Here is a 17,482-nt window from a genome sequence, read left to right on the forward strand (position 1 = left end):
TATCATTTACAATCCCAGTAACATATTGAGATATCAGGAACACATGATAACACCATTAGACTAAACTATAGGGTGGGATAGTCCCTTCACTGTAAGTGACAGGACAAATATGGGCAGGGATGGCACTGAACAGATACCTGCCCCCTTGCTGCCACCTCAGCAATCACCTTGTGGTGGGAACATCCATGGGTGACCATCGATTAATGGCCTTCAATTATAAACTTAAGGCCTCAATGTACCACTGACCCAATTATCTTCCTTTTTGGGGATGAGGGTAGAGGAGATGACTGCTGAAAGCCTCTGGGCAGCAGCTTCAGGCAGCATGAGACTTCCCTGACATGGCACCAGAGAGGATGAAAACCCACTGGGCAGCCGGCATGTGCTTGGAATGGTGCTTGAAGCAGTGAGCTTTCTCATTGGTGTGGGCAGGGGATTAGTTATCATTACAGATGCCTGGTCCAACCATGTGCAAACAGTATTAAATTCTGCCTACGTGTTCAAAATGAATTTTTGAACACAATGTATGGAATTTAAACATTAAGGCAGATCTTTTTGGTATTTCCAAAACAGCAGGTGGCTTTTTGAAAAATGGCAGATGTTTAATGAAAAGAACAATTGAGACAATGTGCCTGTGATTTTCTGATGAACCCATCATAGCATCAAGTCTCATGGTGTGGGGCCACAGAATATCGGACCTTTATTTCAGTTGGTTCTATCCTTCTTTTCCTCAGTCTTTTTGCTTTTTACTTTTTAATTTTTTTTTCAACTATTTTATTAAATTTCTATCCAATATAACATAAACTTGCTTTTCTTGCAGATTTTTAATTTTAAGAAGTATTTTACTAGTTTTCTCCTTCTGACACTGGTTTTGGGGGTGGAAGAAACATTGTTGAAACCTTTAGTTCTTTACTGGGTGGAGTTTTGTATTCTGAAGTTTGATCTTGTCATAATGCAAACACAATTTTCTTGTATCTTCAATGCATTTTCTTGTTGATAGCAGCAGAAATGTGATAAATAATTTTATTGAATGTATTCTGTTCTTGTACATGAATGTTAGAATCATTATGGCCTACAGCATAGACAGCGTAACCTCTTTAGTCTGGAATGTTTGGGACCAAGTCATTTCTCAGTTATAGATCCAGATTAATATCATGGAATAACATTAGGATGCTTAACCACAAGAGTGTGAACCTGAAAACACCAGAGATATAATTATTTAGTTGAAGCATAAAATAGTGATAAAACATCGTAAATCAGTGATAAAAATTGTTTTATTTATTCACACATTGCATTTCCCAGGGTTCCACTCCCAAAGTATTGCACTAAAATAATGTCATGAGTTGCTTGGTTCTGTGCAAAATGTTTTCAGGCACTGGTGTTTCTGAACAACGGATTTCTGGACTGGAAAGCTTACACTGTGATATTTAACATGTTGCCTATTCTAATATATTTAGTGATTTGAACATAAAGCCCCAGTAAAAGTATCTTTGCTTGGCTTGATTATGTCGTAAACAATATGACTCTCTGATAAGATGAGTAGACAAACTAGCTGTAGTTATCTGAGAGGAAGGAATGATAAGGATGCCAGACAATTGACTCATGATGACAATTATATTGAATTAATTTTTAGCTCCTTAACATTTTTATAATTTCCTATTGTATAATTGTGCAATATTAGTGCATTATGCATTCCAAAAAAGGATGCTATTGCCAATTATGCATTCTATAGGACAGACTAGTTTTTTCAGTGGAATAGATTGGAAAGACTTTGCTGGAGGAAGTAAATCACTCAATGCATGCAGTGAGCCCTCATTCTCTATGTCATTTAACAGAATATATTTAAGAAGCAGAAAATGTTATCTTCACTACCTATATTATAGCATGCTTTCAATGTTCTTATTTTTCAATCCTGTTTCTCTGTCTGTTTCAACATTGTTGCAGCTCCTTCATTTTACATAGGTATGTCATTGCCCATGGTTATACTTTCAAACACTTGTAAGCAAAAAACATTTGCTAGTGTCATGGTTTGAAAGCTTTTCTTTCAATCCTTAGAGATTCCTTTAAGTCAAGCATGCTGACTAAGCATTTCTATTGAAATGGTTTTGCCACAATTGCATAATATCTTTAACATGGAGTGTCATCACATTCTGTTTTGATCACATAAGCCATGTAATTTTATTCTGTGCCACAGATTGTGAAAATAGTGAATGTTTTAATATTCTACTCATCTGCACATTTAATTCATCTGCTGTTGAAGCTCTCATCCTCATTGATATCCTGGTCCAGAAATGCTCATATTATAAAATTCTCATCTTTGCATTTAAGTCCCTCCATGGTTATGTGCCTCCCGAGCTAAGTAACATTCTCCAGCCCAGAACAGGATGGCACAGTGGTTCAGTGGTTAGCACTGCTGCCTCACAGTGGTAGGATCCTGGGTTCAGTTCCAGACTCGGGTGACTGTCTACATGGAGTTTGCACATTCTGCCCGGGTGCTCCTGTTTCCTCCAACAGTCCAGAAAATGTGCAGGCTAGGTGGATCAGCCATGCTAAATTGACCATAATGTGCAGGCTAGGTGGATTAGCCATGGGAAATGCTGGGTTGCAGAGAAAGGTTAGGACGGTGAGTCTAAGTGGGATGCCTTTCAAAGGGTTGGTGTGGACTCATTGGGCTGAATGGCCTGTTTCCACACTGTTGTGATTCTATTTCTTAAAAAAAACCCTCTGCAATATCTATGCTGCTCCAGTTCTGGTCACATTCCTGAGTTATTTCAACATTCGTGACTACGCTTTCAGCTGCCTAGACTCCAACCTCTGGAATTTCCTCCCTAGAGTTCTTTGTGTCTCCACTTCTCCTTTTCTGAGGCTCTTTCAAGCTCACTTCTTTGCCCAAACTTTTGGTCATCTGCCCTTGTACCACTTCAGGTGGCTTGGTGTCAGACTTTCTTTGGTAACACTTCTGTGAAGCAGCATGTTGAATGTTTTAAAAACACAAAATTAATGCAAGTATTTGTTAGCGATCTCACATTTTGGCATCACAGTCTCTAAAATAGCAGTGAATAGAGCCATCACACCATCCTCTGCTGATGGCATTCCTAGATAATTGCTGGGTGTCAGTAGTAAACAGAAATATAGCAATCTAATTCCAGGAAGGCATTGCCAATGCATCTACTGCTTGGGCTTGGGTTTGTGCAATATTTGTTTTGTAATGAAACCTTTAATGGTAAATAATGTACATCTTTGGTAATTGTTTGGTTCAGAATTGTCGTTAATTTAGATATTTGAAATGACATTTCAGGATTATTTATATATTGAATAAGATGGATTTATTAAGGTACAAACTATTAAAAATTCAATCATTCAATTTGCTTGGAATAAAGGTGATAGTTTATGTTGTTTATAATCAACCTGTTTTACTTGTTAGTTTACAATAAAATTCAAATACAGATTTTCATATTGGACTTTGCAATATTTCATGTATAGTGACTAATAGCTTCCAGGTTTACTCAGTTTTATACAGATCAATTGAGAATCATCTTGAAGAAATTCCCTTTCAAAATTGTTGCATATATAAGGATGAATTAATAAAAGAATAACATTCTACACAGATACACCAGTTATAAATTATTACCCCTGCTTAGTCAAGTGATGGAAACTTTCCAATTATTGCACATAAAATGTAGTTTATTTAACCTGCTGGCATGATAATACATTTTGTCCTTGATATTTCATATTTAAATAGTCAGATTGGACATTAAGGTATTATAAAATTACATAAAATGATCCAGTATTCAATTATTTCTGCTCATTGTTGTACAAGTAAAATGATTTTTATGTATTTTATTAGAAATGAAACCTTACAGTTTCGCTATAAGTTATTTTTTGAAATGGGCATCTGATAAGTATGACTGAAATTTCGTCCATAAACTATCACACCATTACAATGTAATTTGCACTACCTATCTGTAAGGTTTTGGATTAATTTTAGTTAGTCTATTAATGCAAACATCCATTTTTGTTGTATAAAATGATAAAAGAATTCTGTCCCATTCTCATTTTTTTTACTTTTCTTATTGGAGGCACTGAGCCATCCAGTGGGCGGAACTCCCCTCTCCCTAGTCGGTCAGAGAGCAGGCCTCTAACACCATCTTATGTTCAGGCCCCCAAACATTTCCATCTTCCAGGTAGGAGTTAAACCACGTCAGTTTCAATGTTGCAGTGTAGGCCGTAGCTGTGTCTCTATGTTCTGTTTCCATTTCTCCTCTCAGATTCTTTGGATGTACATTTTAATCTGTGCTCATATGTACACAGCAAATCTGTTTAGGCACTCACTAACACTTTTTTGAACACGTGGATCATACTGTCACCTGATGCTTTCACAGTGCGGGCATATATAACAAGCATGTCAATGTCTGTTGGCATTTGTGCTCAAATGATTTGGTCTGAAGATTTCTAAAATGGAATTGAAAGATTGTATTTTTTTGAACAGAGATCCAGTTCTTTGTTTTGTATTGTACACCTATCAATTTGATAAGATTTTGATGGTTTTCAATGAATGTTCAGTGGCAAATATTAGTATATGAACCGTAATCCCTCGGCTAACTGCCCATTTGTGAACATAACAGAAAGCAACAACCTAATCTCTGTCCTGCATCCACTTTTATTTCACCTGACATTATGCTACTGAACCTGTTCGGCATGGAGCAAATGAAAAGCAGCAATGTCTGTGAGACAATTAAGGGACTACACAGGCAGAAGCTTTTCAATGCTTATACTTCAATCACTCTGTAGTCCTGGAGCTGTCAACTCAGTTTGCACTATTAAAATAGGCATTTGAAAGCAATTTGTATCTGCAGTGACAGTGCATTAGGTTTATAGGAAAAGCAAAAAATACCAAACAATTACATGGATCTTCATTCTAAGTCACATGAATGAAGACATATTGGCAGCATTTAAATATAGTCTAACTGTTATACATATGTGCTGATCTCTTTTGGGTCTGTTCCTTAAGTGTACATGGAAAATATGGGACCAAAAGACTATTATTTATAATCAATGTTTAATTACATAGACTGCAAGGCATGCATAGAAACAATCACTTTTGGGACAAACATAAAAACCTGGAGATCTTAAACAAACAAAAACAGACATTACTGAAAAAACTCAGCAGGTCTTGGCAGAGCTGTGAAGTGAAAACAGGGTTAACATTTCAAGTCCCGTGGAGAGGAAGCTGATGAAAGCTATATGATGATTAATAGGAAGGCTAATTAAAAACTGTTTTACAAGTCAAGTACTAGAAATGCAAGGGAAATTACAATGGTGCATCAAAATATAATTGATCTGAAGAGTTAAACTGAAAATATGAACAAAGTTAGTCTTTTGGTGTAATACCACACTTTTTACTCTGATTATATGTCACGAATATTGTCATGACCACTTGTCAAATAAGACCCAATTGATAATCTACATCATACTGAAAGAAAATCACAACATTAACAACAAACTATCCATACTAATTATTTTCATATTACTCAGATTATTATTTGCTGAAACAAATTGTGTCTTAGATACATCTTGCTTTCAGTTCTTCTAATTTTCCAATTATCTCATGATAGCTCTCACCAATGATTGTTGCTGGAGCTTGGTCCTGAGGCATCACAGGCAAATAAAATCCCACATGTTCACGTCACACTGGGAATCTTTGTTCCAGTGGAAAACATGGGTAGCATTCAGGAAAGCAAAACTTACTTGAATTGCCACCTCCCTAATTCAGCTGGCCTCCTGAACACAGGCTAGGCTCCCACTGTCTACATGTCAATACAATCAGCTACCTAAGCACAAATTGGGAGTTGTGTTTGGGGCTTTAAAGGTTCCATATTTACTAGCTAAATCAGATTTTGTCATTCTAAAGAAAGTTACTCTTTTGTAAGAACATTGAGAACTTACTGAGCTGAAGAAAGGAGCTGTGAGCTCAAACAAGGACTAAAGCCAGAAAAGTGAAAGACTTCAGGAGTAGAGTCACTGTGACATAGTGAGTCTGGATAATTTGTTGGTATTTTAGTGTTGAATTTCCATCTCTCAGAAACTGCTCTAGTGAAGTCCACAAGGACCTGGTCTGGTGACCATCTCAGGAAATTTATGTATTATCCTGCTATCTTCTGGTGGAATATAACAATATGATAGCAAAACATTTTTCACCTGCAGGCAGCAGAGGTAGTATTTGAATTAAAATAATTAAATGATGGTACAGACGTAGACACAGGCTGTTTGAGATGGTAATATTGAAGTAAAATGTCCATAAATGGAAGTCTTTGGATTTTCTTCCCTATCCCAACACATCATTATTTCCCCAACAAAAGATACAACTTGCAAATTGCGAATCAACTTCAAATCTCGTTAAAGATCCTTGCACTGAGTTGACGAACCAGAAGGATTAGCCATGTGAAAGAACCTTGTGTTGGTCTTTTAGATCTTACCCAGCACTTTGTGTTATTTGCGTGTTTTATGTTTACAAGTCATATCCACAACAATAAGGCTTTAACGTTCTGCAATTCAGTATTCTGCTTCAAACAGTTTATTATTGAAGTACATCCCTCATGATTAATTTTGAGAGACAGCTCTTAATAAATGTAGTTTAGATTGACAATCCCAAACCATCTGACTTGTCGATCTCAGTTCCTCCCTATTAAAACTTTAAAAGTGAGATTTGTGACATTTGATTTTAAGTTTGTTGACTGTGATCTGCTCAAGCTTCTAAAACTCCTAAGCAATGTCAGTTGTACATTTATTCATAATGAAGATGTTGATTAATGTAATAGTGTTAAAATTAAACCTCATCAAAACTAACTTTGCAGTTCACTCCACCAAGACACTATAGCTGCTGATAACACATTCACCTCTCCCCAGTGACATGCTGAATCTGCCTGCTAATGTATTGACCTGATAATATCACTCCAATTATACAATTTGTTATGTTGTACTGGACTGTCCAGTGGTGTAGAAAACCTCCTCTGTGCTGTACTGACAGTTCTCAGTTACATACTGAGCCTCCACTTTACAAAACTGTTGCTGCCTAGAGTTGCACCAGCCCTGACCAGCCTGATGATGGGCTTTTACACAAAACGTTGATTCTCCTGCTCCCTGGATGCTGCCTGACTTGCTGTGCTTTTCCAGCACCACAGACTCGACTCTAATTTCAGCATCTGCGGTCCTCACTTTCACCCAGCTTTTTAATGACCCTGCATGATGCTGTGCAAAGGCTACCGTGAGTGCCTTGTAGTGCACAATGACAATTTGAGTCTGCCAATCACTGTATTAACCATATCTAATGCTATAATGAACCTGTCTTGGTAATTGACCAAGCTTACTATCCTGTTTCCAATGTTGATATTCTTCATAATTTAACATTTGTTGATAATCCTAAAGATAAAGAAATTCATATAAATCTCTGGCATGAAATTGTAGTGCAGTGCATAGTTTATCATTCTTAATTAAATTGTTCTGGCCTCTACCAGGGAAATGGCAGTGCTCAATAAATAGTATTTTAAGTTATGAAGTGAGTTGAGCAATGTACTTAAATGAAAAACTTTAGAAGCAGAAACTCTTTGCACTATACAAAGTTTGATGTAAACTGTGAAAATCTCAATCATAAATTGTTGCCATTGTTTTGATTATTCATATATCAAAGCATTTGTAGTTTGCAGTGTTGATGCCTACGCAAGTTCTGTCCTGCTGTGTGATTGCTGAAGTAGATAGCTGGCATTCCTATTCTGCACTCTAACATTTCACATTGACATTTGCAATCATTTATTTTGAAACCAGTATTAGATCATTGTACCTATTAGCTTTGCTTGGTATTACCAGAAATAATTAATTTTTCAATGGTATCGTATCCTAATTAATAAACTGTGTAACTTTCTTTCCACAGACCAAGGGATTAATATCTATAGAAAGCCTCCGATCTACAAGCAATATGGTACTTTTTCTATCTTTTTTATGATTGTTGAAAGCTAAAATATCTAATTGGATGTATTTTTGATGAGATATTAGCTTAGTGAATGCTAAGAATCTTTTGCCTTGTTAGCTGCTCAATAAAATGATAATGGAAGTGATTTGCTTTATAGTCGGATGGTTATCAGATTATATCCCAGAAGTCAAATCTGCTATTCTCTCAGTGGTGTTGGCAATTGTGGAGAAGTCAGCAACCTTGTTAAACTCAGTCCCTACTGAAGTTAGGCCACTATAGACAACATGATGATGGACTGGATGGAGCACTCAATGTAAAATATTTTTGGTGAGGTTTAGTAAATTTTTCTTCTTTTTGCTTTTTACCAGTGGTAGAGAATGGAAAGAATTTCCATTTTGTATTGAGTATGGCACTCGACTATCCTCGAGTGATTTCTTTTTTTCCATTGACTTGCTATTTTATTGTCTCATTAATGAGTGGAAAAGTTTCATCCAGATTTATGCCCAAATATGCATTGTTTATGGATAGTTTGTGATATACATGGAGACTGACAAGAAACCAGGTTGAGGTTGCCAAAACATTTTCACCAAGAACTTGTAGTCTGTAGAGGAAGTGATTCTCATCCTACAATATTGGTCTTAGTCTCCAGATGCAAATTTAGTATATTAACTGACTGCACCATTTCATATTCAGTTCAACATTGAGCAAAATGACCGTATGAGAGCTGTTTTTCATATTTAGTTCGAATTGATCGCTATGCTTATTTCCACCCATTTATTTCATGCTTAAAGGTTGCTGCAAGGTACATTTGTTACTTTCTTATAAGGCTTTCCATTATTTTGTTCATGACATTATTCTGCTTCACTCTTCCATTAATATGTGCCTGCCTTGATTTTCTACTCATATTAATGTGTAAGTACTGTTTGAAGTCATGCTGCTTGTGAATTTCCTTAACCTGGAGGTTTTTAAAATATAAACTAACCAATTTTAACTATTCTTTTCTGCTAGGTGTAAATGGTGACAAATCTTTATTATTTGGAAATATAAATAATATAAAGTCTCCATTGCTAACGTTTATTTTTAAACAAATCCCATAATTTGAAGAATTGAACAGAAGACTCACCACACTTTTTCAATTTCAAATTCAAATTAAGTTTCAATTCAATTTTAAAATTTGCATTTCATCTTTAAAAAAGAAAAAGGAAAAGGACCATTGGTACAGCTGCAAGTCTGTGGACGCAGTTTAATAAAGTTGTTTCAAAGTCTTAAGAGCAATCATCCATCTTGAGGGACTTTCACGATCCACCCACGTAAATCGATATAGTCCACTTCTCTGGGTAGGACTTCTGGCCACCCACAGACTCCAGCATTCATAACTACCCATAGCTGGATGGGGCTCATCAGAGTGGCCTCTGGTAAGATCAACAGGCAGACCTGATAAACAGTCAGCATTGGGAACTTGGAAATGGTCCTCTGTCTCATTTCAAAACAAAGATTCCACCTTTGACTGTGGGTTCCAACTAGAAACAAAGGATTAATGAATTTTTGAAAGTGTGGGAAAACTTATTTCACAATAAAAATCCTTTCTCCCCAAAATATACTACCATTTAGTACCTGTATTCTGTTGGGCAACATAGGATATGTCAATGACCTAACCATTAATCACGCTACTGTTGGATGTGGTGTTCACTTTTCAGGAATTCGTTTTTACACCTTGAACCACCCTGTTTTCCCAGCGACTGTGTTCCCTTGAAAGGGCACCTGTATCATAATCATGATTGATTTGTACTGTAATGAAGTAAATTTGGCAACAGAACATAAAAGTAGCAAATTTGATCTTAATAGAGTAATCTGGAAATATCATAAACTTCAAATGATGTAGTAACATGATAAATAAGCACGATTACTGTAATTTTCTGAGGATCTTCTGAAATTACCATGGTCAATTGAGAATGCTTCTACAGAATTATATGCTTCCCTCCAGCACACCCCACAAATACTAAGCCTGTACTCCTTTTACTCTTACCAGTTTATTGTGAGCTTGAGCTTTGTGCAACACCACATGCACAAAATCTGATTGTTATATTTAAATATATAAAATCATAAATGGTTGTCATTTAGTAGCCAGTATTCTCAGAAATAGGCCTGCAACGCAGAGCTGAAAGCTGGAGAAATTACATGTTCCTAATGTTTCTTCTGAACCACCAGGGGGCACTAGTCAGCAGTGAGATTGGCATTGGAAATCTGCTCCTTGTGCTTACCTCACTAAGTGTTAATGCGATAACCAAACTCGCAATTATACATAGACATCTGTTTATCAAACCTTCAGATCAAAATTCAGACTGTTTCTAAGTAGGCAGCAAAAACATTTTTTTAATATTAGCATGAACTAAATTAAAGAAAAATAGTTGCTCTGAACAAGACCAGGTGAGCTCCCTAAGCCTATCATATAGCAGTGTTGCACACCCAACTAGAGTGAACAAAGAAACTCTTGACCAATATCATGATGAGAAGTGCTCCTCATTAATCTTTGGTTAGTTCTGAAATTGACTGAGATGATCTTTTTCTTAAAAAACGTTTGGAAAGTAATATCTATAGTACAGGTTAAGAAATGAAAAAAAGTGATGAGTTAAGTCAGCAAGCAATGATAAAGGGAAATATGAAGTCAGAAAATTGTATCTGGAAAGAAATGCTGAGAAAGTTATAGGTTTCTAATTTTGAGATCCTGGGAAAAACTGAGTTAGAATTGGAGATTCCAATTAGCCCTGAATTCAACAAAGTGGCAATATAGGAAAGAGCATCACTGCTATTGGGAAAAAAAAATAAAGAAATAGGCCACCAAGAGCAACGTTGATAGAGTAATTTAAGAGAAAACCAAAGGATAAACATCCAAATTCAACAATGAGCTGACTCAAGGAGAACATGATCAGAAAGTCAAAATTACAACCTTATCTTCACTTCACAAATCAGATTCTCTGCTAGCACTATACAACTAGCAACATTAGGTAGTTATAAATATACCCTTGAAGGCACAAAGCAGTAATCTGTTTGGATTAGTTCTGTGCCAAATCTCATCAGAGGTTTTCAAGAAGTCCAAGACAAGGACAGATGGTTTTCAAGGTTATTCAAGGACAGATTGCAGAGGCATATGTCAGTCGATGTGATCACCAGTAGGACATCTATATCATAAACAATACTGGTGCTTATTTATTAAGCTAGAACTCTCAAAGCCATTTGAAAATTGACTGTTAGTGTCTGCAAGGAATGTTCTGGGAGTATTGTTGTAAGTGCAGTGCAGGGGATTAGTGAATATACATACATCTTAAGGAGATGAACAGGGAGAAGACAGAACAAATGCAGAGTTATGAATCTAGAGAACATAGAGAAGAATACTATCAGGACTGGGCATATATAAAGTTCAGAAAACAGAGTTGATGGACCTGACAACACTAAGATGATGTTAGTCCAAATAAATGAATGGGCCAGCCTGCTGAAAGGTTGTTATGAGATATAAGTAGTATTTTCAGAGGTTTTGTTTTATTAAATTAAATGAGTACAATTAAGTCAACAGACAAGCTCATTGATCCTGAGGCCTCAATGAAGTACAGTATTTAAAGGAACTGAATTGTAGATTGGGTTGCAACACTGTCATATTGATTTTCTAATCTCCACTCCCTCAACTTTACCTCATGATTAGTAAATATTCCAGAAATAAAAGTTATTATCACTCTTGAAGTAATCATTATTGAGCTCTAAGTAAATTTTATGTAATTTCTACACCCTACGACATAAATTAATAATTAATTTGAAATACTTTTTAAAATATTTAAATTATGTTAACTATAATAAATATTGAGGTTGAGAGACAAGTGTGTTAGAAATTTATTTTAAATCTAACATAAGTCACATATGCACTGAAAGCTGAGTCCTATAATATTAGGACTCCTATAAATGAGCTCCAGTTCTTTCCTTAATTACTTGTTATGCTTTCTGTTACGACTAACCCATTATAAAATACTTAACATGATTATTTAGTTGCTAAACTGAATATGTTTATTTTATGTCAGATGAATATGATTTTTATTTGTGATAAGGAGATTTCACTAATACTGTACTGATTAGCGGAGGGTACTGAAAGCCTACAGCAGGCTAATAGGAAACCCCAGACTATTTCAGACAGAGTAACATGTGCTGAGTTCCCACTGGTTGCCACTCTAGATGCAGCTGCAATGGCAGCACAACTCAAGACAGGCGTGGAGATCATCAAGTCATCCAAGTTCCCAGCTGCCCAGGCTCCAGATCCTGATCAAACATCTGAGGTGGAGGCTGACTACTGGCCAGGTTCAGGTACCATAGGTATGATAAAAGCCTGACAAATGAGTTCATTAATTATTTTTTAAAAATTTGTGTTCTCAGATCATAATACAACTTAATATTATCATAATAAGTTTGTCAGGACAACTTTGCCAAAACTAAAATATTAAATGTTTAAAATTTCTAATGTTTTTATTGATGCTAATAATTCTTTAGAAAGGTGCATTTTGAATCTCTAAAAAATCTAAATCTGAATTCCCATGACTGACAAGCAGTTTATTTTTTGTTGTGACCAGCATTTTCATTGATACATTTTGAGATGTCATCAAGTCATGCTTTGCAGATAGAAGATAAATTCCACAGTGGAGCAAATTCTTATTTTAGTGGCTTATATTGTGACTGAATCGCTGAAATTGATGTCCATCCCAAGAAATAGCCAGAAGTGTTCTTCATGAAAAAGTGTAACTGCTAGGTGAATCAGAGAATGGCAGCATGTCATTGTTTGTTACTCCATTGGCAAAACACTATCAGTTCTCTCATCAAGTCAGTGAGGTCATCTCAAGCAGCCTTCCAACACCAACATATTTCCCTTGAATGACAATCAACATTTCATCTGCTGTAATTTTGCTGGAATGATATGCCAGAGGTATGCAGGCAGTGATTTTATTTTTAAAAATCTATATACTTATATTGGCCATGTATCACTGAAATTAAGTTGTTCACATTACAATGGTAGTTATGAGATTAAATAACCATACTCTGAAATCCATTTGTGCAGAGTAACTGGGAGAGATACTTTGTTGAATTTAAATCCAAAAGGTGTAAGGGCACTTTGAGGATAGCATTTTACTTTTGGTTCGTTCAGAGAATGTGGGTTTTTCTGGCTGGGCAAACATATATTGCACATCCCTACTTGCCCTTCTGATGGTGGTGTTGAGCTGCCGTCTTGAACCACAAAATCCATGTGGTGTTGGTACACCAACAGTGCTATTAGGAGGGGAGCTCCAAGATATTGACCCAGTGATACTGAGGGAACAGTGATATACTTCCAAGTTAAGTTGGTGAATGGCTTGGAGAGAAACTTTCAGTGGTATTATTTCCATGTATCTGCTGCCCTTGACCTTCTGGTGGTGAATTTGGAAGGTGCTACCTATGGAGCTTTTGACTGTTTATGTTGGCACAACAGCTGTCCCTGAAGCACTGATACAGAAAATGGAAAGTATGTTACTGAGATCTGGAAGCATTGCAGCGTGTAATCTTGCTGTCAATCCTTCCTTTAAACACCTTTAACAAAGCAATCTTCAAAAAATAACTTGCAACAGATCTGTTTTCCATTTATATATGAATAACCTAATTTACATTTGAATGTTTCATTTGTATCTAATGTCATGTTGATTATGACATTATGTTATTCCGACCTAACACTGCAATTATGAGAAAACAAGATGTTTTGAAAATATTTCTTTGTGCAAATAATGCCCCTTTAATTATATGTTTTAGGACCAGCTTTTCTTCCTCTCGTGTCTTTAGGTATGTCTTCTTCCTCGGTATAATTTGTTGGAAGTCACATCAGGCATGCTGTCTCAAATAGATCTTGCAGAAGTATTCCAGTTTTCTGATTACCAATGTAGAAGGTTTCAGTTACTGATGCTGTGCACTGTGGATGGATTCACAGATTCTGGAATTTTAGTTAATATCTCTGAAATTGGTCTGCCAGAAAGTATACTGTTCACAAAGGATCATTTCCCCACATGTCTTCAGCAATCTGGTTCACTGTTTCCGTACAGCAGCATCACTGTGAGTGTATCTGAGTAAAGTGAGCTAATATAGTATTTCATGCATAAATGCACTTTATTTTCTTTTTTGGGATTGGGGTGGAGAAGGCATGAACAGGTCTTCCAAACTTCATTCAGAGCACTGATTTCCTTCATAATATATAATAGCAATGTCTCTCCAGCTGATTAATGTTTTTGGAAAGAAAGAAGTTTAAATAAAACACAAGCCTTGTTTCATCTTGGCTCAAACTCTTTGCTGAGCCTCTAGTACAGGATAAAATAATTCTGTTTTAGATTCAGGTTTGTGCTGAAAAACAATGATAGGAAAAGGATAGTTTTCTGCCACGCAGCCTTTTGAACTGTTTCCAGGTCTAAACTTGAGAACTAAACATTTTTTTTCACCTTTTCACTATCTTGACTGACTAACTGTTTTGTCAATGGGCACCAGCAATGTTACTCACTGCTACTTTACACACCTCAGAAGTTTGTATTTTACTCATCCTTACAGCCCCGTACAGCAGCAGTAATTCAAAACAGTGAAAGATGTCATGTTGAGTTCATTACAAATTCTCACAAATCTCTTGGCCATTACTCTACTGCACATGCCACTAAATAATGCACTCCGGTATTTTTTTGGTGAGGGTAAGATTCCTGTTGACCTTTGCACCCAACTTTGAAGGCCTGAAGGAGTAAGGAGAACCCAAGATGATTCAGGTATGTTTAGATTTAGTACATTTTTGATCATAAAGGGGATTCTCTCGTAAATTATGAGCACTGCACGTGTGATTTTCATCTGCTTACTGCTCCACTTATGCTGGAAAATGGGCAGTTGGCAAACACGTTATAACCCATTGGTTGGCCAAGGCGAGCAAAATGTAATTGATTGGTAGCTAGCACTCTTGCCTAGATCAGTTGGGAGAATATGGTGGTTATTTCAAGTGTGGTTGTACAGTATAGGACTTTGTATCAGCCTTCAAGAATAATCTGGTGTACATAACCTGTTCATTTGTCCTTGGCACAGAGTAGCCTAACCAGGGATCCTTAAAGTTGCTAACATGGGCTGAATTATTTTATTTTCTTGTTACTATTACAACACCAAGAGGAAGTTTCCTGCTGCTCTGGTTCTTCAAAAGTACTTTGGTGTGTTGGCAGAATCTGTGTTCGCCTTCTTTATGCCTAATCTAACTCACTTACTGCCACTGAGAGCCCATTTCACACATTTGAGATCCAACTGCCTTTCATGGATATAGTCATGATTGGATGATATGACCACAATGCCCGGCAAATCACCTGATTAATGCAACAGCCAAAAAAATCACTGCCCATAAATCTTTTGAGGAGAGAAAGTTATTAAAATCCCATGAACTCATTCCTGTCTAAAATCCAATTCACAAAGCCCTCTCTGTTGGAGCTGGGCCATCAAGCTGATTGCAGGCATCCACCCTCTTTGATTTTAAAGCGACACAAACCATGTATACCTCTGCCAATATACATTGTCACAATTTTCAGAAGTTGTATTTTGTCATTACCAGGAGCAGATAGGAGGCGGGGGAGTGAACGAGAAGAGGAGGATGAGGAAAAGCTCAGACGTCGACAACTCCAGGAGGAGCAACTCAGCAAAGTATGACTGACCTGTGGTATCTAGGAGCAGTTAGAATGTACTATTGAAGGATTGGCATTTTTAGGCTCAAATTTTACCATTTATAAATTGATGAGGTTAAAGAAATAACCAATGATAGTCCCTAAGAACCATTCTGATCTTTGTGTCTGGTTATGTGTTAATAATTAGTATGTGTTCTTGAGTGTTTGTTCTATGTGTCTAGCCCTTGGTGTTAAGCTGATATAAAAAGCAGGCTGAGACATTCAGCCAACTCTCAATTGGTCAGATATCGTCCATTAATCCCGTTGAAAGATATTTTCCAATTTGTATGTACTTGTGCACTTTTTTAACTTAACTATTTTTCGTTAAACAATCTGCTGTCAGTACCATTGCCCCCTTCCTCTGGTTTGGTTCAATAGTTTTGCACCACCTTTCTGACACCTTTCATGCAACTGTACTAGTAAACCCTAGCATTTCTCAAAGCACTGTCATTCCTCTTAGGGGGAGATTAAAGATCCTTTGGCATTGTTCAAAGATGAGCTGGCAAGTTCCCTGGGTGCCTTGGTCTTCATTTATCTTCAGCCAATACCTAACATTGATGATTTGGTTATTTGTTGCATTGCTGTTTGTGAACATTCTGAGCAAATTGGTTGTCATGATTCCTACATTATGACAATTGTTACATTTCCAATGTAATTATTTGTCTGTAAAGTGTTTTAGGATGTCCTGAGGATGTGACAAACACAAGGTCATAAATAAATGCAAAGCTTTGAGTTTCTTCCTTTCAATTTAAGGATTTCCCCCCTATATAACTGAGAATCTAACAAGGCAGGTCACTTTACTCAGGTTGCCATCAACAGTTGCTAATATTTTCCTTTAGTATTGCTTGGGTTAATGTAAAGGAAATGAATTCTTAATCAAAATAGAATTGTTTGTCTTGTATTCCTGCCCAAAACATACCACTGCTTCTGTTTGTACTCTTACCTTTGAAGCAGTTCAAAGTAAACTACGTTCAAAAAGGAATATAGTCCACAGGGAAAACCCAAGCAATGTTTAGCTAAATTCAGCACAATAACTCCTACTTACTGAAGCTACATGCTGTTCAGAGATTCTGGTTCGTTTATTTTTGGAATTTGTTTTTGTAATTGTCCAGATCCAGTCAGGCCTTGGGAAGCTGATCCTGAAGGAAGAGTTGGAAAAGGAGAAGCAAGCCCGATTAGCATCTCAAGCTCTCTCTGCTGACGTCCAGTTCAGACATCGTTATGATTCAGCAGGGAATGCATGTAAGAATATAAATCTTTTTTTAAATGTGTGAGATGAATGGCTTCTTAATCAATTCTTAATCTTTTGGTATGGGCCATTGCACAGGAGGACTAACTAATTTATTTTAATGTTACTTGCAATTGAGCTTCATCATATTGTAAAGTTGCCTCAAAGCATCATGTTTTCTAAGATATCACTAGCATTATTCAGCTTGGTTCACTGATTAGAAGTAGACATGTTTAATATTGAAAAATCCTATGTTTGCCTACTGCAATCACTTTAAATCAGTGTTTAATAATGTCCATGATTTAAGTAGTTCCATGCGATTTGGTCTCTATAAAATGTTTGCTGATAATGAATATTGCTGGAATATTTTTAATTAAATATTCAGTGCTTCAGAAATAAGTGAATTGTTGGGCCATTCTGATTAGCCACACTGATGTTATTAAAAGTTGATTTTATTAAAGAGATTGCAGTAAGCAATAACAGGATTAAAATGTCGTCGTTTTGATAAGTCTCAACTAAATAATATTAGTTTAATTTAAGATGTCAAACTTCTGTGCGGAT

General features: G+C 36.4%; 1 protein-coding gene across 14 annotated transcripts in view; it reads left to right on the forward strand.

Annotated features, from left to right (window-relative positions):
* The window catches only part of ablim1b (actin binding LIM protein 1b), a 422,940-nt gene that overhangs the window by 384,137 nt on the left and 21,321 nt on the right, over positions 1 to 17,482 (forward strand). For 4 of the 14 annotated variants that reach the window (XM_087998851.1, XM_087998853.1, XM_087998855.1 and 1 more), the window contains 6 exons: positions 1,942 to 1,959; positions 4,077 to 4,181; positions 7,925 to 7,972; positions 12,182 to 12,319; positions 15,585 to 15,673; positions 16,806 to 16,935. In XM_087998851.1, the coding sequence (XP_087854977.1) occupies positions 1,942 to 1,959; positions 4,077 to 4,181; positions 7,925 to 7,972; positions 12,182 to 12,319; positions 15,585 to 15,673; positions 16,806 to 16,935 (528 nt within the window). The remainder of the gene's footprint in view (positions 1 to 1,941; positions 1,960 to 4,076; positions 4,182 to 7,924; positions 7,973 to 12,181; positions 12,320 to 15,584; positions 15,674 to 16,805; positions 16,936 to 17,482) is intronic. The other 10 variants (XM_087998854.1, XM_087998852.1, XM_087998858.1 and 7 more) reach the window with 7 other exon arrangements.

The sequence above is a fragment of the Chiloscyllium plagiosum genome, unplaced genomic scaffold (genome assembly GCF_037043375.1).
Source record: "Chiloscyllium plagiosum isolate Xiang-an unplaced genomic scaffold, Cpla_swu_hap1 HiC_scaffold_22, whole genome shotgun sequence".
NCBI classification, from domain to species: domain Eukaryota; kingdom Metazoa; phylum Chordata; class Chondrichthyes; order Orectolobiformes; family Hemiscylliidae; genus Chiloscyllium; species Chiloscyllium plagiosum.